The sequence below is a fragment of the Uloborus diversus genome, chromosome 8 (assembly GCF_026930045.1).
Source record: "Uloborus diversus isolate 005 chromosome 8, Udiv.v.3.1, whole genome shotgun sequence".
NCBI classification, from domain to species: Eukaryota; Metazoa; Arthropoda; class Arachnida; order Araneae; family Uloboridae; genus Uloborus; species Uloborus diversus.
Window position 1 is genome coordinate 39,971,015 of NC_072738.1, and position 22,000 is coordinate 39,993,014.

A 22,000-nucleotide genomic window follows, 5' to 3' on the forward strand; every position below is an offset into this window, starting at 1 on the left:
ATATATTGAAATTCCTTAATGAATAATATTTAAATGCATTAACATCCTATGAAGTTTTTAAAAAAGTACATTACAAGCAAAATAGTTATGCAGTTAAAATTTAACACAACACACACTGTCATGTTTGCCCAGGGCAACCACCCCTTTCGTTCCTCTTCCCTTTCGGACGACTCAAGGTAGAAATTAACCATCTAAACTGAATAATGTTGCTCATACTTAGCATTGTATCATTTACATCTTTAGTGGATAATTTTTTGTATCATTTATATTCTTAGTACTTAATTTTTTGGGTATCATTTACATTTTTAGTGTACATATTAATATTGACTTCCCTTTTTTTCAGCTTCCCAGTGTTGGAGCCAAATTTATGTTCCTTTCTGGTGTAGGTTTCTGTGGAGCTTGCAATGTTTTGTTTGGGTAACTTTTTCGTTAAAATTTTTATAAAATTATTTTTTTTAAAACCATATTTGTTATTTGTTCCAGATGAGTTTTGAGTGAAATATTTCTTTTCTTTTATCTTTCCAGATTGTTAGACAAAGTAAATGGCCAAATAGAGTTTACTGTCCTTTGTTTTGTCGTCCGTTCTTTTGAAGCACTTGGAGCTGCAGCTTTCTGCACTGCCTCTTGCACAATACTCATAGATCAGTTTCCCGATGATATTGGCACAGTTTTTGTAAGTTTTTTGTCCAATGAATTTCAGTAATTATTTCTCAGACCTTTAAGCAAAGGTCATTATGTACAGAAACATACTTGATAGATGTCGGGTAAAAATTTCCATTAGTTTTATGATTATTTTTTAACCAACTGTACAATAATAAAGTTATATTAAGTAAAAATACTGTAGGTTTGGAAATCTGTAAAATAATTTTAACTATATCCCATATTGATTCAACTTTAAACTGAATATATCTCAGAAGTAAAGACATGGACTCTGAATGTTTTCTTGAATACTCTCGATATGTTCTGTTTTGTTTTCAACATTACAGTATCTTTTGCAGCTACAATGCTACAAAAATGGAGGAATTGCCTAACTTCTAGTTTTTTTCTTGTATGTTCAAAACAACAAAAAACTATTTTGTCCTACATTTAAAAACTATAAGTATTTTTAAAAATTGTACTACTAGACCCTCGTTTTATGCGGTTTTGATTATACGTGGTTTAAGATTTGACACTTTTATTTTATTTTACGTGGATGAGTTTAGGTTTTACGTGGATGCGGCAATGCAATTAGATAAAATTTTCCCCTCTTCCGAAATCCGAACTCCTGAGATTGTAGATTACAAGTAATGAACTGCATTTTGGGGGGGGGGGGGTTCATAATTGAGCTTGGGCCTCTGGAGACATTTTATGTGATTGGTTCCAAAGCTCTCGCAAGAAGTAAGTTATTAAACTCACACTGTTTAGAACTCACTGGAATAAGAGCTTTTAGGAGTGACAAAGGAGGACAAAACCAACAAGGTTACTGACATTGATGACACACAAACAAAAATGTTCACGTTGAAAATTTTGAGCCTATCCTTGACAATAGCAAATTATCTTTCTGATTTTTTAGTGAAGGAAGATTCTATCACCGAAATGAAGCAGGTGATCATGGATGTGTTAATGCTCTGAAAAGAACTACAGAGAAATTCTTAATGACTGCCAAAGGACTATCATAGCCTTTTTATAAACACTAAATTATGTTTTCTTTATGCATGTTGTGCATATATTTCAATATAAGTACTCATTAAACTTATTACAAAATTAGTAATTACTAGAATGAAGTATTTCTTTTAATCTATGGAACCTAACCCCTATTTTAACACTACTATTAAGTCTTATTTTATGTGGTTTTGGTTTACTTGGTATTTCTCTGGAATGTAACCCCTGAGTAAAATGAGGGTCTACTTTATATGTAAAATCAAAATAGTTACGTATTACTTGCAATATTTTTATTTAATTAGGTTTTTTTTTAAATTGTCCTTAAATTTTTATCTAATGCAAATTTTCACTACTGTTTCTCTGTGTTCTGGTGGGAGAAAAAATTATGTCTACATCCTTGCTTAATAAAAGGTTTGATTTCATTTTCTGTTTTAATTCTATGAGTTTAGTCTTGATGAAGCAAACTTGAATTGTAAATTCATACATGAAATCCATTAATCACATTATTTTGGTGTTTTATAATTAACCCCATTTCCTTTTTGTTTATAAGGGTTTTACTGAGACTTGTATTGGTGTTGGTATGAGCATTGGTCCAGCAATTGGTGGTGCACTATATGCTGTAAGTAAAAATACTTCTATGATGTTTATTTAAACCAGTTTCTTACTTCTTTGTATTATTTCCTTATAGCTTGTAAAAACTTAGTCTCCCTCACCCACCTGTGTTCCTAAAATTTTCGTGTAGTATGACTTTTGTTTTAGTGTTTGTAAATGTTTCAGAGGTAATAAAGATTTTATAGAATGCTTTAATGTTTTATTTGTTTGCTTGATTTTTTAATGCATATTGGCATTCATTCAAAGATTTTTTTGCTGTTCTTATTACCTTTCTGTTTTGAATTTTAGGTCAAGTATATTTTTTACATTTCAGGTTGGTGGCTTTGGCTTGCCTTTCTTCACGCTTGGTGGCTTTGTCATGCTCATTGTACCGCTGCTATGGTACTTAATGAGAAACGTTGAAGGTAATAGAAACAATCATGTACTTAAAGCATACAAATAATTATTTTCTTTCTAGTTGAGAACCTTTTATCCAGGATCCAGAAAAACAGAAGCTTTTTGTTTGATTTTTCTCGCTTCTTTTTTTCTTTTTTTCTTTTTTTAAGCGCGTTTTCAGCAAATTGTGTAGAAGTGAGAATTTTTTCGAAATACCTAAAAGGTTATGAACGGTTTTTTATAAATACCATATTAGTCACGTATAATTCTAGAAATTTGGTTAAAAAAGGAACTTCAAAGGTTAAAGGTCATCATCAGTCGCACAACCAAAAGATATCTTTTGAGTAGGATTTTCAGTCATAACCACCCTTGTATGTAAATAAACTACCATAATAGGATTGGCAATAGGTGTTAAAACTAAGGACTTGGGAGGGGGGTCACTCCCCAAACCTCCCCCTTGGCTGTGCGAATGCACATCATACTTTAAACTTCAGAGAAATCTAGTCAATGAACTCTAATAATAAAGTGAAATCTAGTAAAGTTTACCAAAATATTTGATAATGAACTTCTTAAGTTCTAAATTTTAGGGTATTATTCTAAAAGTTTTTAATACCTTTTTTTTCTTTGCATATTCTTTTAAATATTTAGTATTTTCCCCCTGTAATGGAATACTTATTTTTTATAATATCACACTTAAGGATTTTTTTGTCTCTTACACATCAATCACTTTCCCATAACTCCATCTGAAAGGCTTAGCTCTCTAGTGTGAGTTTATAATTCCAAAACAAAAATAAAATGGTTTGCGAACTAGATTACAAATTTTCATGAACTTCACGGTGTCCCCCCCCCCCTCCTTCTCAGTTTATACTCTCATTCTTGACCAATAGGCTTTTGAAAAAATAACTGTCATTAAACAGTTACAATTTCCAAACCTACTTAAAAATGATAATGAACTGCATTTGTGATAGGTTAACATTCAATTCTTTTTCTTCTAGATCCAGAAGTTGTGCTCAACACCAGTGTTTCATATAAAAAGTTGTTATCAATGCCTCATGTTATTGTTGTATGCCTTATATTAGCAGTTGCATCTCAAGCTCAAGGTTTTATAGATCCTACTTTAGAACCACATATGCGACAGGTTAGTTAATGGATTGTTGGCTATCACAACAACCCTTATTGACTATTGTAACCCCCTTCTATTTTACAATCTGTTTGTTGACTAATAATAATACCTTCGACTATTAAAATAATTTTGATTACTATTACAATTCATGTGTTGACTATTACTATGCTTTTGATAACTATGACTGTACCCCTTTTGGCTATTTTAATATCTTTGTTGGCTACTACTAAGCAAAATATGGTTTTTTATAATTGAAGTTTTCCTCAATATTTATTACACCTAATCTTAATTTTCTCATTTGTTGACTATTATCAATGTTGTGAAAAGAATGCAGTTGCAATGAATTTTGAAGTAGAGTATACTGATACATTCAAATTAGTTACTTGAAAATTGGTGTTAAGTATAAAATAAAATAGCAATAAATCTGCAATTTGGATTGTATAAGATAATGTTTATGTCATTTCAGTCATATGTTTTCCTTTTTATTTATTTATTTATTTTATTGTTTTCATTTTGGCAACATATTTTATTTATATGGTAAGCACCAGTTTGCTATTTAACTATACTTGTATAATACATTCGACATTTCACATGTAGTACCCAGTAACTAGTCCCAATGTACAACCTTTTTTTTTTTTTTGCTAAAGCACTTGTTACCAGTGGCGTACCAAGACAGATGAGGGCCTGGGGCGCTACTCAAAATGGGGGCCTACCTGGTATTAAAACTGAAGTTTCTCAAAATATGTGTACTTACCATATATTACAGTAATTATTTTAAGTGGTACATTTTTACATATTTCAGTAGTGTTGGTTTGATTTCGGAAACTATTGTAAATACCACAGTAAAACACATGGTTTTAAGTAAAATTAAGTAAATACTATATTTTTAATAAAATTGTGCTTTCTCAGAAAATATCAAAAACAGAAAAAAGTCCTAAAATTATATTGTATCTTAAAAATTTATTGCATCTGAGCATCCAAGTACAGTGAACAGAAACGTTTAGGCATTCCAGATTTAATTAATTTTAGGATAAAAATTGGCTTTTACAGAAAAAAAACCCTTTACTATTCCTTTGAGTAAGACACACCAGGACCAGGGAACTATTTACCTGATAACATCACCTAATCTCAGAGAAAAATATTTTTAAAACATGCTTACCTAAATAAGGATGAAATTCACACGTTCACAGTCTAAACAAAACTTTTCTGCTAGGTCTCACTCACAAAAAAAAAAAAAAAAAAAAAAAAAAAAAAAAAAAAAAAAAACGCTCTTTATGTTCTTCAGACAAAAAAACTCTGGTGTGACCCTATACTTGCCTGGCGTGTTTGATTGAAGTGGAGAAAACGCTCCGCGCGGCTTCGCTGGTTGAATTAAAAATATTTAATGTTCGACAGAAATTAAGACAAAAAATTTTGCGTATGCGTGGGTTTAACTAACTAATCCGATTTCTAAAGCGAAGAGCGTAATTTCCCCCGATTATCGGACAAAGGGCTAGGAACTATTTCTTTTGCTTGGCCGCAGCTCATTTCTCCATAGTCAAAGTAAGCTTGCAATCGAGTATAGAATGGATGGGAGAAGGTATTATGCAGTCAAGGTCAAAAGTTTCGAAGGATTGACCAATTAAACAGTTTTACGCTGTCGAAAGGGGCATAGCAAAAAGGAAGTCCCCTTTGCTTGAGTCAGAAGGGGTCCGATTTGTTCTTAGAAGTTATAGCTTCGGGCAGGAGACGAAACTTAAAACCACAGAAGTGCAGCTGGTAAAAAGAAAAATTGATCTGACTGATTTTTCCAACGCCACAAAGGATAGACAACTTCTCATTTAGGAATAGATTTTCTTGGTTATATGTTTGAATTCGGTTTCAAAAATAGTGTATGAATTAAGACTAGACCATCGTAGTCTTAATACACAAAACAAAACATAAAACAGATATTTTAGCTGTATACTGTAATGATTAAAAATTATAAACGTGCATCTGTTATGCATTAGTTTTTTTTTTATAAATTGCTTGAAAAAAAATGCATAAAACTTTGCTGAAAGCACTTAACAAAATAAAAGCAAATGATTTTTATAGGTTTAGTTAATTTAAAAATTTGGGACCCCCATTAAATTCGTGGCTCAAGCGCTCATGTGCCTTTGTACACTACGACAGGTCACTATGAAAAAAAGTCATATTTAACAAAATTTATGATATATACTCGCATATATAGGTAACTGATTAATATTTCTAATCATAATGTATATGACAGATCTACTGGAAAAAATAAGATACAATTTCGGGGCTTATGTCAAAGCTGGGCCAGTGGGACATATTTTGCCCTCTCTTTGTTTAGGCAAGAGTCAATGAGAAAATATTCATTCTACATAAAAAGTCAACTTTTTATTTATCTAAACCATGACATAAGGCACGTCTGGCGAAAAAGAAAACGAATTAAAATTTTGGGGCCTATGTCAAAGCGGGGCCTGGGTATCATAAACCCTCTATTGATCCCGAAGAGGTATTGATTGTATCCCTGAACAAATATTTGGTCTTTAAAAAAATTATGATTTATTAAGCCAACTTGTTTAAGCATTCAAACCAAGATATGCAACAATATTGGTGTGAACCAAAAATTGAAATTTGGGGGCCTGTGTCAAAGCGGGGCCTGGGGCGGACCGCCCCCTCCGCCCCCCCCCCCCCTTTGGTACGCCACTGCTTGTTACAGTATTTTATACTCACAAAATTTTTTGCAAAACCTAATAATTTCTAGATCATTTCCTACTATTTCTGAGTATTCAAGCAGCCTCGGTTTGGGGATTCAAAAACCTAGAAAAAGTGTATTTAAAATAATATGCAGTGCAAGCCAACTAAGAGAGAGAGATTTAGCTGATATCAAAAAATCGCAGTTTGTGTACAGGAAAGTAGATTTGGTTAGTTTACTGCAAAGTTCTTGTCTATCTTGTGTAATTTGTAAGAATTTTTTTTTTTGGTTTTTAGAATGTGTTGCAACTATATTCAATTTCTGTCACTAACCAACATAGGTATTCATGAAAAAAAAAAATTATCTTGTAAATAAGTACAGCAACTATTTGTCTATCATTGTAAGAATACTGTATCAGTGTTGTGAAAATGAAAAAAAAAAATGTAGTTCTATTGTAAAACTTTAATAAGTATCTGAAACAATATATTTTTCTTAATTATTATATTGAAAACTTGAAAAGTAACAACTTTCTTAATATTTTCTTCTAGTATAACTTGGACACAAGCATTATTGGTTTATTATTTCTCTTGTTATCTGGTGCTTATGCTCTTTCATCTCCTGTTGTTGGTTGGGTTAGTGGAAAAGTTGTAAGTTTCATGTAATTTTATCCTTAAACACATTAAATGATCATCTTTAAATCGCACCGAAAATACTCGTACTTTCTTATTCTCACACTCATGTTGATGCACAGGTGTTATGTATCTTGTATTAAATGCCTCAAAACATAATTTCAATTACAAGTTGTTCAAATATTTTGTAAATGATTTTAAGTGTAACCAGTTGGGCTGGAAGATGTGCCACAAACATTCAGATGCTTTTGTCCTAATATCACGGACAAGGCCCTACATGCAACAGCGAGCAGTAACCATAGAAACAAAAGTGGTGTTTGTGGAATATCACATTTTAATTATACTTTATTCTATAGAAAAAATATTGATGTAGAATAGTTAACACAGCACCGTGAGATAGTCAACTGTTTTGGTAGAGTAAGTTTATAGCCAGCATAAGTTGTTGTTATTGGATAAACAAATAATTATGTACAGGGTTCACACTAAGGAAAAAAGTGGGGTGAGATTTGCCACCTTGATCAAAATTTGAAGTTGTTGGTATTTTTTTTAATTGTATTTTAATTGCTTGGCCGTTTAAGATAAATATTGATTTATTTATTTAAAAAAGTACATGCATACCATTTGGTAGGAAGTTTACTTAATGAGCAAAATACTGACCATAGGTTTAAGTTTCTTAAAAAGTAGTGATTCATCAAAAATAAATCTAGAAAAAGTCAGGCAGCTTCTTCGTAGCACCTTTGGGAGCAGAAAACTGCTATTTTGGATCAGAGAAATATGCTTTTAGAGTAGCTACAAAAAGAATTCATATTCCATCTCAAATTTTATTTATTTATTTATTTATTTTTTGCTGAAATTCAATGTTTAAGTTTGTTTTAAATATTACAATAACAAAATATCTAGTCAAAATAGTCACAAAAGCCTATTAAGTTTCAATCTACGACCGCCTCCCCCCACCCCCTCGAAAAAAAGACAAGAAAGGAAGCAAAATTGTCAATTTCCACGAAGAACCGTAAAATGGATTTAAAATTTAACTTTCCTTTAAGCAATCAGGACCAGGTAGTAATTTGTGGTGTACACTGTCCCAGCCTTTAGGAATACGATCTATAAATGGGCATGGGGTTGGATTTCATTGACCTCCCTAATGTTTTTAAGTAACCAAAAAAATTTGTTGTACGTGCTTAACTCACCCTTTGCTCAACTGACAGCAGAAGGAATGGGACTCCAAATGTGTTTCAGCTTTTACTAACCCTAAAGAACAAAGCTTACCTCAATTTTATCAATTATCTTCTTGTTTCTTTGTGGCTAAATTCCTAGGTTCCTGTGTTTCCTTTCTTAACATCATCAAAAATAGCCGACACTTGCATTTTAGGACTTTAATTCAGAAAAATTACCAGTGCAGGGTTCCTCAAGAGAGGGGCAATGGCTTAACCATTCTGTTTTAACTGGTTATCTTCCCGAAAATTACTATAAGAAATTTTTAAAAAATGGATGGGAAATTTTGTAATTGCTTTTACGTTTGTGGGAACATTGTGCAAATGAGTTTTTATCGAGTTGGCTTTTAGTAAAAGTTGTAGTGATAGCGCAATCTTACGCTGTAGCATGAACCCTGTAAAACAAAAATTGCAATTGAAATCTCCTATTAGTTGCATATGCCACTATTTTAATACCAAATACATAATTTTATGTAGAGAGAAAACATTTGATTTAATGTCTGTAGATAATTTGATTTTCCATAACTGAATTTTAATTTTTGTAGGAAAACAAATATCCTATAATGATCATTGGCTTGATACTTGTTACTGCAGCAATGCTTTTACTGGGTCCTTCTGAATTTTTGCCAATAAATGGGTAACTTTTGGATTTCTTTTCAATTCAAAAGCTTAAGTTCATATTACTCTTTACTGAACATCATTATTTCTTAGACATTTGATTTAATAAAGCATTTTTAATGTTTTATTGAATGAAATTAATCAATGCTTTATTTCATATTTATTATTAAAATGTAAAATATAGCTGCATGTTATCAATATTTTGAACAATCTTGAAATATCTTTCACCCCCCCCCCACCAAAAAAAAAACTTGAACCATTTTTTTTCTTTCTTTTTTTTTTCTAGGAGCTTATGGCTTAGTGTGGTTGCTCTTACCTTCATGGGCTTTTCTTTTGCAGCTGCTTATGTTCCAACATTTGAAAGCATGTTCATTGCAGCAATGTAAGTTTAGTCCATCGCTTAATTTGTGTAATTTGTAATTATGTGAAATATGATTTTTAAGTGCTGTTTGACATGCTTAATCCTATTGCAATTTTCATTATTCCAGTTTTAGAAGGATAAAATTGTTTAACTGTTGCGCTTCACGGTTTTATATTATTCAAAATTTTAGTTATGTGTACCCCGAATTTAGTACCAAATTGCAGAATTGCAATCTTAGCCGAATTTAGAAGCTCCATGCCACCCTGAGGTTACTTTGAAATCTGTTGTCCCATTCTACTTGAAAAAAATAAAAAAGAACCAAACTTACCATGACTTTGAAAATACAACTAAAGCCACTTGCCCCCTTCACACCACTCCTTTTGAGATGCCTCTTCAACTTATTTTTTACAATTAATGCTCAGAAAACTTTCCATTTTCATGAGATTGATTATATTGGATATTACATGGATATTTTTTTGCAACAAGTAATTCACTGTACAAAGCACCTTGTTTTAATGTTTTCCCTTTTTCCCAGAAATCACTTTCTTTTAACAATCTTGCAATAATACTGATTATCTTGCTCACTCATTTTATAATTTTAGTACTCTTTGTATGCATGCTTTAATGTTATTTTTGAACTTAAAGCAAACCCTTTAGTTTCTCATTCGTAAGATGTATTTAACATTAACAGTTGCAATGCTCCCCTCATAGAATACACTGAAGCTAATTAAATTTCATATACTTGAATATTGAATTTACTTGCAGCTGCAGAAATGTGACTTATAGGATTATTGAGAAATGTATTATAGGCATGTAGTTAATCAAGGATGTGGACCAAGTTATCCCAACATGTATATTCATGTTGTTGAAGTTGAATCATATTTGAATTGTACAATTCTGAATCCGCACTTGCCACCTTTAGTATTGCTGTTGAATTTTATTTGGTCAATCCGATTTTGAGTAAAATTTTGCTTAACAATAAAAATAGTTCTCCCCAAAAATTAATATGATTTTTTTTTGCACAAATCTTGTTTTAAGTGGTATTTCATGAATTAAAAAAAAAAAGAAATAAGTGGGGGGGGGGGGGGAGACCAACTTTGGAAATTTTACTTGAATTTTCTAACACATTCAATGGCACACTGGTCATTTAGGAGATTTCCATTCAGGCTTTGCTGGTCTGTGGCATAAAACTTCTTTTGCAATTGCAGTTGAATAAGTTATGACTTGTCCTCAATTTTACAATTGAGTTTTAGTGAAAAAAAAACTGCTAACAATTAGAGGAATTTTGGTAATACTTATACATTAAGAAAATTGTTAAAACTATTGTACTTTAAATTTACTGCTTCTTGGTTAAAATAGAAAGGTTTTGTAGAAAATAACTGGAAAGAAAGATGAATTGAGTTTTCAGTCTTAATGTCCAAATTATTTTTCAGATCAGAAAGTTTATTAATCACATTTTGTTGTGAATAATGAACATCTTGCTTGCACTTTTTAAATGGATTTTTTTTCAGGACGTAAGGACGTAAAGATTTAAATTCCCCCCCCCCCCTCTCAAATTTGTTATGAAAAGGTTCAACTGTACTTTCTGAAATAATGTTTGAAAGTAAAATTTATGTATATATATATATAAGTTGAAATAATAAATGATGTAACTGATAGTCCTGTGATTATCCCTGGTTTGTTTATTTTACATTTATAATACATTTTGATCGTCCTTTTTTATTATCTTCAAAAACAAACTTTATTATTTTTTTTTTTTTTTTCAGGAATGGAGGACTAGAAGATGACATTAATACCTATAGTGTTGTATCTGGTCTATGGAACTCGGTTTATTCTCTTGGGTATTTAGTTTTTTCTTTAGTTACATGCAGATTTTAACTACTGACTCTTTAAATCATTTTGAATACTGCTGCTTCTAAAATTTAAAAAAAAAAATTCTTTTTTTCTGTTCAAATAAATTAAAAATTTTCATAGCCATCAAAAATGAAAAAATAAGGTGTTCAAAATAGAAATAAAGGTGTGTTGGATGTTAGATTTGAACCCCAAACGCTTTTCCCAACCTCCCTCAGTAATATGTTTGAATTTTTTCAAACTCAACAGAAATTCCTGGGACTTGAGAGTTCACCCTGCAAGTGTTTCATTTATTGGTTTTATATTTTTAACTAGCTGACCCATTGGCAAAAGGAATCAAAAAATTCTTTTTTTTTTTAAAGTAATGTTTTGACTAATAGCAAAAATTTAAATTGTTAATTTATTTTTTACAGATAGCAGTGAAAAATATTTAAAATGATACCTTACTTATGAAGTTTGATGAAGTATTAAAGGACTTTTGAAACATAATATATATATGATACTGTGATTTACCATGTTAAAATAAGCATTCCTCTTTCTGATTTTAATTCAACAACACAGCTGTGGTTTAGAATGCTGCTCTCAGTGAGTTAAGATTATACAGGGTGTTCAGTTTTAATCTGCAAGACCTTTATTTTCACAACTGTTAGTCCTAGATGTATACTTCGAATTGCAAAAATGTTCAAAATCTGATGCAGAGTTAAGATATTGAAAGTTTGAAGTAAAAATAAAAAAGTCAAAAAATTTAAGAAATTTAATTTTTAATACGGGCTCCAGGTCCCCCCTAACTTATATTTAGGGAAGTAATCTCCATTGAAAAATAATTCCTACACAAAAAGTTTGAAATTAGTTCGACCAATATTCAGAGAGATATGAGATGCTACGTGACTTACACCACTTTACTCTCACTGCCAATAACACTTTTTGGGGGAAAATATAGCGGTAGACAAGTGTTCAAAATTATATGTGTGCATAGAGTCGCTTTTCAAATTGTTCAAGGTTTTGTGGTGTGTTTTTGCGTATCACGGCATAACATATGCATTTATTTTTTAATAGCAATGAAAAATATAAATACCTTGTTTTTCTTACTTTGAGACTTTACCTGACTTTCTTCTGAAAGGGCGATAAGTTCCAATCTCGTCTTCTGTAGGGTGCCTTAAAACTTTGAACTGGAATATCTCCTTGTGTTTTGGTCACACAAATGTCAAGTTTTTGTGTCAGTAATAGTTTTCAATGGAGATTATTTCTCTAAATATTAGTTAGGGGACCTAGGGCCCATAGAAAAAGTTAAATTTTGTATTTTTTGCCTCATTTTTATTTTTGCTTCAAACTTTCAATATCTTAACTCTGCATCTGATTTTGAACATTTTTGCAATTGGAAGTATACATCTAGGACTAATGGTTGCGAAAATAAAGGTCTTGCAGGTTAAAACGGAATTGTATGTAATACATGAAAATATGGATCAGATTTAGCTATTTAAAGTTAGCCATTCTAAAACTATACTTTCTGACCTGAGGGCCTCCATCTCTGGTTGCTATTGGCCCGTGATGTTGATCCATGTAACCCGCTGATATATTCAAAGTTACAAATCAAAAAATATGTTTTGGAGGCCAAAACAACCAATATTCTTCTTTGAGTATTACAAATGGTGGTTATAAATTTGGCCTCAAATAGTCAGAAGTTCGTTTCTAAAAAAAGGGGCTGGATTTAAGTCTAAGCTGAAGAAACTGTAGCTTAGGGTCCCTGCTTTGCTAGGGGCCCCTAACTCCCGAAAAATTGTGTGATTCGTTCCTAAAAAATGAAAATACTTGAAAAAATCAATTTCATTTTCAAGTGCTTGAAAATTTGGAATAGCGTGGCTACAAACCTTGAATTTTAAAATTTCTAACAAATAGGAGAAAATATGTTAAATTCAGTGTCTGCATCAATGTGTGTTCATCAAAGTGTACTTCAATTTTATTTCTTATTAAAGCATATAAATTATGAATTGTTCAAATGGGCAGTATGTTACTCTCTTGTTACCTATTTTTAAATCTATACACCATTTCTTTTAAAGCACTTTTAACTGTTGATCATCTTATTTGTCGGTGGGTTGGAAGGGTGATCTAAAACTAACTGTATTCAAAGCCCATGTGAGCAAGTAACAATGCATTATCCAATCTCCTCCTTCGCTCTATCCCTCTGTCGACTGCTTCATTGATGTGTCAACCCCAAAAAAATTTCTACTGTGTATTATCAATTTGCAAAACAGTACATGACTTAAAAAAATGTTTTGTTTCCCTATTTTTTCTGGATATTTTTGATTCTAATCCAATCCTCCTTTGCAAGGCTTCAAAATGTTGAATTTTATATTTATTTTTCAAAATTTCCACCGGGGGAGCAACCCCTCAACGCCCTAAAATTGGGGAGCAGGCCTGCCTCACTCTCTTGATAGTATTCCCCTCTTAAAGGCAATCCAAAAAGAACAATAGGCAAACACATTAAAAAAGCGCGAACAATAAAAAGAGAGCATTGTTTTATGTATCGCAGGGGAAAAGACAAGCATAGTGGGACACAAAAAAAACAAAATAATAATAAAAACACTCTCTTTCGCCACCGACAGAAAATTTGCCAGATTACAAAAAAAGCCCCAGACCAGAAATTGCTTAGAGCCCCTCGAAGCAATTTTTCAAAAATTCAATTTTGTTCTTTTTCTATTTCAATTTTAAGAACATTTTCCGGAGCAAAATTATCATAAGAGGGACAAGTAAATTACGAAATTAACATGATGTGGAATGTGAGAGCGAATGAACATAGCCAATTGGCGAGAAATTCGTCAGCCATTATTTGTAAATATACAGGCGAGCCGAATGACCTTTTAATTTTCAACTACGGGCAAAGCCGTGCAGGTACCACTAGTGAGTAATAAAACAACAAAATAAATTTTAATTCATTGCCCCTATTTTTTTTAAATATTTTTTTAAAGTTATACTGCAATTTACTATGTTATAACTAATGTCTTGTTTCTTGATTTTAACAACAACAGAACTGTAACTTAAAATCCTGCTATGAATTTAGATTATACAATGAAACCTGTGCATAACGATACTGTCTGTAACAATAAACCTGTCTATAACAGTATTACCCTTGGTCCCAGTAAAATTTCAGTATCAATAATCAAACTGTGTATAACGATAACCTATCTATAACAATATTTTTTTAGGTCCCAACAGTATCGTTGCAGACAGGTTTTACTGTATATTCATAGAAATTCAGAACAAATTCTGCTGAAGAAAAGAAGTCATTGAAACAACATTTTTCAGCCCATGAGGATTCAAACTCACAACCTTCACATTATAGATTTCTGCACTTATGTGTGGAAAACAAATTTTGATGTATTGGGAGTCGGATTCAATTATTTTTGAATGGAATTTTGGTTTTTATTCTTTGAATGTTTAACAAAAATTATTTTGCTTTGCAGAGAAGTTACTGGTCCATCTTTAGGAGGAATCTTGTCTGATTTCTTTACATTTCCTGAAGCTTCAACACTTATGGCATTCTGTACCTTTGCTGCGGTAAGGAAGGACTTTCTTGAAAAATCTTGTTTATTAAGATACATTTTTTGCTATAATATCTGTTATTTATGTTTCCTTTTTTTTCCTTGGGAGAAATTTGTACTTTAAAATGATATAATACGAGGTCTGTTTAAAAAGTATCGGACCATCTGTCCTCCCGCATAAACGATTGAAGCACTGGTGGCTAAGCTTAGTGGGGATGTAGAGGGAACTGTCATGTGCGCTCATGCACTATTTCGTGTCATGACAAAACTTCAGTCACTGGCAGTCAGCTTAGTAGTGTAAACCTCTCTGTTGTGTTCGTCAGTTTTTATCAAGTTATACAGAAAATAACAGAAAATTTTGAGTAGCGCTACTGCATTAAATTTTGCCAAAAGCTTGAGTGGAAACAATTTGCAAGATTCAATTTGGGGAGTCTGCCGACAATGTACTTGCCCACTCTGCACATCTGACTCAGACTTTTCTTGCTAAACACAACACTCCTCTGGTTCACCATGCTCCGTACTCCCCCGACTTGGCTCCCTGCAACTTCTGGCCATTTCTTAAGCTGAAAATGCCCCTGAAAGGAACTCGATTTCAAAAAAGAGTAGACATTAAACAGAATATGATGACCAAGCTTAACAGCATTCCAAAAGATGCCTTCCAGAAATGTTTTGAACAGAGACAGAAGCGCTGGGAGAAGTGTGTACATCACTAAGGGGACTACTTTGTAGGTGATTAAAGACTTGTAGCTCTAGTTCAAAATATGCACTTTTAATTAACAAAAGTCTGATACTTTTTGAGCAGCCCTCGTATATGGATATCTTTTAAAATTACATTAAAGTTATTGAATTATGACTCTTTATTTCCTTAGTTTTTAGTTGCATTAGTTGCATGGTGCAATCCTTGCATGTGCTTTGGACCTTATAGTCTGATTGAAGATGCAGAAGAAAAACTGGCCTCTAATCATAGTTCTCAAGAAATCATTCGCGTCCCTTCTCGCGAACAAACTCCTCTCCAAGACGGGAATGTTCACACTTACGGCAGCTTGTGGGAGGACAAGAAGAACCCTGTTGTGTAAAGTAAGAGAGAATAGAAACTTCTAACCATGTTTGATTGTTGAATGTCATTTGATTGTATATGTTTTATTTAGGTTATTAATTGTTAATATTTAAACTTTACTTTTAGGAGCGGTTCATATAAATAACTAGCAGTACCCGCACAGCGATGTCTGTGCTAAAAATTTAAAGAAAATCCGTTGAATTAAATAAATACAAATTACATCAAAATTACATTTGCAGTAGCTTTCAAGTGTAAAAAAACTCCATAATTCATCGCCAAATTTGCCAAGCGACTTTCTAATTAAAAAGAAAATCAGTTAGCATATGCACAATGAATTTAAAATAAAGTAATAAGAGAAATATACATAAGCAACAAAGGCAACTTCCTCCAAAATGTTTAAAAGGAAAGTAATTGAAAAAATGTCTGGAAAATGGACCTAGTGTTGTAGTTGAAAATTGTCTGGAAAGTGGACCTAGTGCTATAGCAATTTCTCGAAAGAGGAAGCCTTGAAAATTGACTCAATTAGAATCGATTATATCTCCTGTTCTAATTAATTGAGAAAAATGGAACAAACATCATCTTGTTTGGGAAGGAAAACTCTTTCCAACGATATATAATGTTAAGGGGTGGGGGGATTTTTTACCCCCTAATTAGCCAAAATTTAGCTAGTTAATTGGAAAAAAACTAATTCGAAATTTAGAATTCGGGCTTTGAGGTGCACAGGCCCGGGGTACGTTCGAATTTTTGTGCAAAGTTTCAGGGCTGTAAGTGCTATGGGGTCTTCTGACCATCGGGTACAAAGAAACACCGTCACCTTTATATATACAGATGTCACACTTTTTTCAATGTTCTTGATCCCCCCTCACTTTGTCACAAAAACACTCTTCACCATACCCCCAAACTAGGTTTTTTGTGTAATGATGTCACACTTTTTGTTACCTTCCTCTCTCCCCCTTGTTACAAACTCATGATTTCATGACCCCCCTCCCTTCTGCACCAAAGTGTGACATCATTTATGGAAAGTGCCTTAAGGGCTGTCCATATATGATGTTACTTTTTTTTTCAGCTTTTTTGACCCCCCCCCCCCCCTCTTCCGACTTTGTCACATCTTGCACTACTTTCCATAAATATATTCTTATCAAAAAATGCATGATGTCAGACATTTTGTTACCCTCTCTCTCCCCCCTGTTACAAACTGTCACAATTTCATGAACCCACATTGGCTTCAAAGCGAGACATCATTTATGGACTGCTCATAAGATTTTTTATTAAAATTCAATGCTTCTAAGTTTAATTGAGGCAATGAGAAGCAAAGGGATGCAAGTGGACAAATTAAAAATTTGGAGATAACCAGTACAAATGGTAGGTGAACCTCTCCTCTGTCTTGGGGCAAGAGATTGTACTAGTAGCCCTGGTAATGGCTGCTATACAGCATGATTTTAAAAAAAAATTTCAATGAAAGCCTACCTAGGATCTGATCTTTAAACGCATTTTACTCAAAACTTGAAAATATCCGCTTACGTTCCTTTGCTTCTCACTGCCTCATTTGTAATTATATTACTGTAAACTGTACTTGTGAACTAACAAATGTTAGTCTTATATTAAATCGAAATTCAAAGTAATTTACTGCACTGTTGGCAAAGCTTTCTCAGATTAATATGGCATTAAATCCTCCTCTTTAATATTTTTACATTACCATGGATATGATTTATTGCTGCTAAATTTACTTGCAATTTTTTTGTAATACTCCTATACATTCTACAAATGTTACATAGTGTGAATGTTTTTTTATGAACTGTTCTAGGCTAGAACTACATACTCGTATTTCTGCACATTTATAGTTTCTAATCTTTATAAGTTTCAAAATTATTTATTTACAAAAAGTGTTTTTCTGACTACTATTATTAATTCTTTTTCATCAAGTAAAAATAAATATGCTAGTGTTATTTGAATGTGCTTTTGTTGCTTCTAGAACATTTAAAAAACAAAACAAAGGTAATGTATTCTTAAAAATACTGGTTCGTAAATCTTAAGTCGTTCATGTGTGTGTGTCAGAAAAATTCATTTTTAATTATTGTTTTTTATTGCTATTATTTTATTTCTTTATTTATTTAGTACCTTAATTTAATACAGAGTCAAATCTACTTTCTTCATATCTACCTGTCTTGAACAAACGCCTATGTTTTCCATTTTCCTGCATTTGAAGCATAACTTTCACATTTTTCTACATTTATCTAGATCGTATTTTCCACAAAACCTCTATATCTTGAACACAGACTACACTGTGTTCAAGCTGACACGTACAGGCTTTTCATATTATTGGTTGTCTTGTAAAAATCTTAACATTTTTGAATGACAGTCATTTAAAGGCAACTTTTTCCTTAAAGGTGTGTATAAATTTATGACACAAATCGTTACTAAAATTAAGTAGCACATGTAATTGCATTAAATTGTACAACAATAATAATGCTGAGGAGTTTTAGTCTTAAAATATAAAAACTTTTATTCTGTTCCCATTATACATTTTAACTTTTTCAAAACCCCTGTACTTCCAAGCATCCATATCTCGATTTTTTTCCCTCCCAGTGAAATTGGAGATAGTTAAGTTTGACTGTAAGTAATTTATTGTATTATGCTCATAGCGCTTCCTTGTAACAAGTAATTGATCTGTTATTTGCAAATGAATGCATGCATATAAATAATGCATGTGCAAATTAATTTTATGCACATTTTTAACACAATTTTTTAAATTTAAGCTTATATTTTAAAGAAAATTTTCCCACAGAGTAAAACTACCTCAAATATTATCAAAAGAAATTGATTCATAAACATATTTAAAGGGCACTGCAATCCTCAGTGATGTTAACGTTCTTTAACGTAAAAGTTTCATTTGCTTCCTTAAAAGCAGTGTAATGACATTTGTAAGCAACTGTTTCACACACATAAATGAGATGAATGTTCTTTTATGTGCATTTTATTATTGGGTATAGTTACCTATTTTATGATAAGCAATATTTGCTCTATGTTAACCACAGAAAATATTTTCATGCCCATACTATTTATAAAAACTCTTTATAAATCATTTATTTTGAACATTTATTATGCCCTGCTTCCATAAACTTTTTAAAGAAAGATAACAGTAAAATAAAGGCAACAGTAACTGCTTTATTGCACCAAGAAGAAGTGAGAAGTCATTTGCAAAGTAAAAGAGATACCATGTCTTGTTTTCAAATGAAGTGTTTTGAAACCTATCTAACCTATGGGGGGAAAAAAACATCTTCCTTTCAAAAACGTTTTTTTGTGTTCCTTCTGAAGTTTCCAGTGGTTTCTGATTGTGATTGAAGGTTAGCATCTTAATAGCTTTTCATTATTTAAACAAATAATTAAAATTTAAAATCAAAGAAAGTTGTTATGACATGAGAAAGATAAACATTTTTTTTAATGAAGTTTGCTTGTTGATTCAAGGTGTTTTAGTTTATTTTGCCCTGGAAAAAAAATATTTTTCAAATAAATTTCTATTATTTAATTATTTATTTTATATATATTTTTTTTCTTTCCAGGAATCAGAAAGCTGTTGGTGTCTTTATTTCTGTACAAACTTTTATGAAAAATTCTTTTTATAACTTAATTTTATTATTTGTAAATATCATGTTGATATAACATATTTTTAATAATGCTCAAAGTATTTTTCTTCTTTCTTTTTCATTTTATGAAATCAGCTATTAAAATCAGAAGAGTATAATTATTTTTATCAACTAAAAGTGATCTGTATATGTGCATAAGCTAAGTATCATTATTTTCTGAAACTAGGATTTACTTAAATGTTTTTAACTTATTTGATAATTTTTGCTTTTATAATTGAATCTAACTACTTCTTTTTTTAATTATTTTTTATTTTCTTTGATTTAACCAATTTGGTATTAACATTTTTTGTGTGATGAATATAATCTTCATTAATTCTCATTTAATCCTCATTTCATTGGAAAAATTTGAAAACTTTTGAATTTCTGAGGTTAAATCATTATGTAATGCTTTGATATTTCAGAAAGTTTATCTGTTTTTCTTTCTTTAATAAACTCATTTATAATACTTCTGATATGTGCATTGATATTTTTGTTACTGAAAAAATATTATTCATAGTTTAAAAAACCTAGTTTCAAAAATTGTTAGGTTTCCAACTAAATTTGACAGTTTGAGTTTGGTGATACAATATGAGTTTTTATTTAACTTTTTTAGTTTTAAATACACAATTTTTAATATTTATTGAACATTTATTTTTGTGTTTTGTTATATCTTACATTTCTCTCATGTTTTGTATATTAACATTGTAAATTATGATGCAATGAATGATTTCAACTGCCGTAATTGTTAACACTTTAGATATGTATGTCTTATTTAAATGGTGATTTTTGAGTGATTTGGAAGACCTTCATATCATTTTTTTTTTTATGTGTGACTGCTTTTAGAACTTGTCTGATATTAGATTATTGCTGTAAATGCTACTTCTTTTATTTGACATTTTTTCATGTTACCAATGATGAGTCCTCATGAACATGTTTAAAATATTTTTTAAAGTTTTGATGTAAAATTAATTTTGCATGATAGTTACATGTATTATTAGAGTCAGAATTTGAACTGAAGTATCAATGAAATCAACCTTCTAGAATTTTTCATCTTCAAATGCCATTTGTATGTACAAATTATCTCTCTGCTAACTTTCATAGCAATAAATATTATGTAGCTAAAAGCTATATTATAATTTTAACAATAGTTTGGTATTTTTATAGTTGCATGTATAAAAGGTTTCTCTTTCAAAAGTGAACTGTTTTCCATTTGTGTTCAAAAATTCCTTCCTGTAAAATGTATTGAATTTTCACTCAAGAAAAGTTAGAACTACAGACATATTTTGACACTTTAAGTTTATCCTCAATTTTAAATGTGCATGCTTAGATTTTTGAAGTTAGATTGTTTCAAGTAACATTCTTCCTCAGCATACTTGCCAAACTGATGTATTTATCCTTTAAATTTTCAATGTGAAAGCAATTATTTGTGCACTATTATATCACATATTGAATTTAAACTGTAGCGGCTTTTTTATGAAAAGGTAAGCGCTTGTTTCAACAGAAAAATAATTTCAAACAATTAGAATTGTTGCTCTCTAAAAAGAAAGTAACAATAATTGTTAAGCAGATAATCAAGAAAGATTGTAATATTATAATGCACCGTTCTATTCCAAAAGAATTTGTAGCTTTGAGTACCGGTTCAGCCATGTATATTCAATATAAATGTTTGATGCTTTTAACTTTTGTGAATATGATGCTTATAATTTAGTGGATTTAATTTTTATTAACTTAAATGCACATTTTTTTTCCTTTATTCTTGTAATGAAATTATATATATATATATATATATATATATATATATATATATATATATATATATATATATATATGTATACAGTAAAATCCCATTTTTGCAAAGTCGGTTGCAGCAAAAATTTCCTTTTAGCGAAGATTTGGTAATTCCCAACTCAAACTATATAGGAGCAATGTCAACATTCTTAATTCTTAACATTGATACTACAAAATTTTGTTTCTTGGGAAATCAAAGGACCAGCGAAATTATTTTGCTGGTCCCTTAAACTTTGATAAAATGAGATTTGACTATATACGTATATCAAAAAATATATGGGATTTATAACAAGAACAATACAAATGTGTTATTTAAGGCAATACAAAATGATAGTAATCACATTAAAATAAATATGGAAACTTATAGCAATTTCACACTCAAAAAAAAAAAAAAATAACTACTGAGAAAAAAAGGTTTTTTTTTTTTTTTAATGATATAAGTTGGTTTCACGTATTTTTCTGAGACTTAAAATTTTATGAGTTTTGGCAAGTATGCTTCTACAAAGTTGTAATTTGATATTAAATTGTTTTTTTTTGTAAATGTTAGTTGCATCTTTTACTGTCTGAAAAAAAAGATGGGTCATTGCATCAGTGAAGAAGTTTTTCAGTGCAACCGATTTTTTTATTTATTTTTTAACTTATTTAAACTTTGTCAGAATTGCTGTCAATATTATTCAAAAGTGTTAATAGTAACATACTCGTTCCCTTAATAAATCACATACGTTTAAAGTGATCATACGTTTAGCTTCTGTTAGTCAAATGTTTTACCAATGTATAACTTTTACTTTACAACATTTCTGTTTGTATGCTTTAAACTTTTATAAATCTTCTTTTTTTCTAAGTCAGCGGAATTTTCGCATGTTAATACTTTTGCTTGAAATATCTTTCTTTT

General features: G+C 30.9%; 1 protein-coding gene across 1 annotated transcript in view; it reads left to right on the forward strand.

Annotated features, from left to right (window-relative positions):
* The window catches only part of LOC129227504 (MFS-type transporter SLC18B1-like), a 49,375-nt gene extending 27,891 nt beyond the window's left edge, over positions 1-21,484 (forward strand). Inside the window, exons 4-15 of the mRNA XM_054862080.1 lie at positions 344-417; positions 526-673; positions 2,192-2,260; positions 2,567-2,657; positions 3,624-3,766; positions 6,980-7,078; positions 8,817-8,908; positions 9,176-9,271; positions 11,017-11,091; positions 14,563-14,656; positions 15,510-15,717; positions 19,258-21,484. Of these exons, the coding sequence (XP_054718055.1) occupies positions 344-417; positions 526-673; positions 2,192-2,260; positions 2,567-2,657; positions 3,624-3,766; positions 6,980-7,078; positions 8,817-8,908; positions 9,176-9,271; positions 11,017-11,091; positions 14,563-14,656; positions 15,510-15,716 (1,188 nt within the window). The 3' untranslated portion in view covers position 15,717; positions 19,258-21,484. The remainder of the gene's footprint in view (positions 1-343; positions 418-525; positions 674-2,191; positions 2,261-2,566; positions 2,658-3,623; positions 3,767-6,979; positions 7,079-8,816; positions 8,909-9,175; positions 9,272-11,016; positions 11,092-14,562; positions 14,657-15,509; positions 15,718-19,257) is intronic.
* The last annotated feature ends 516 nt before the right edge of the window (positions 21,485-22,000 follow it).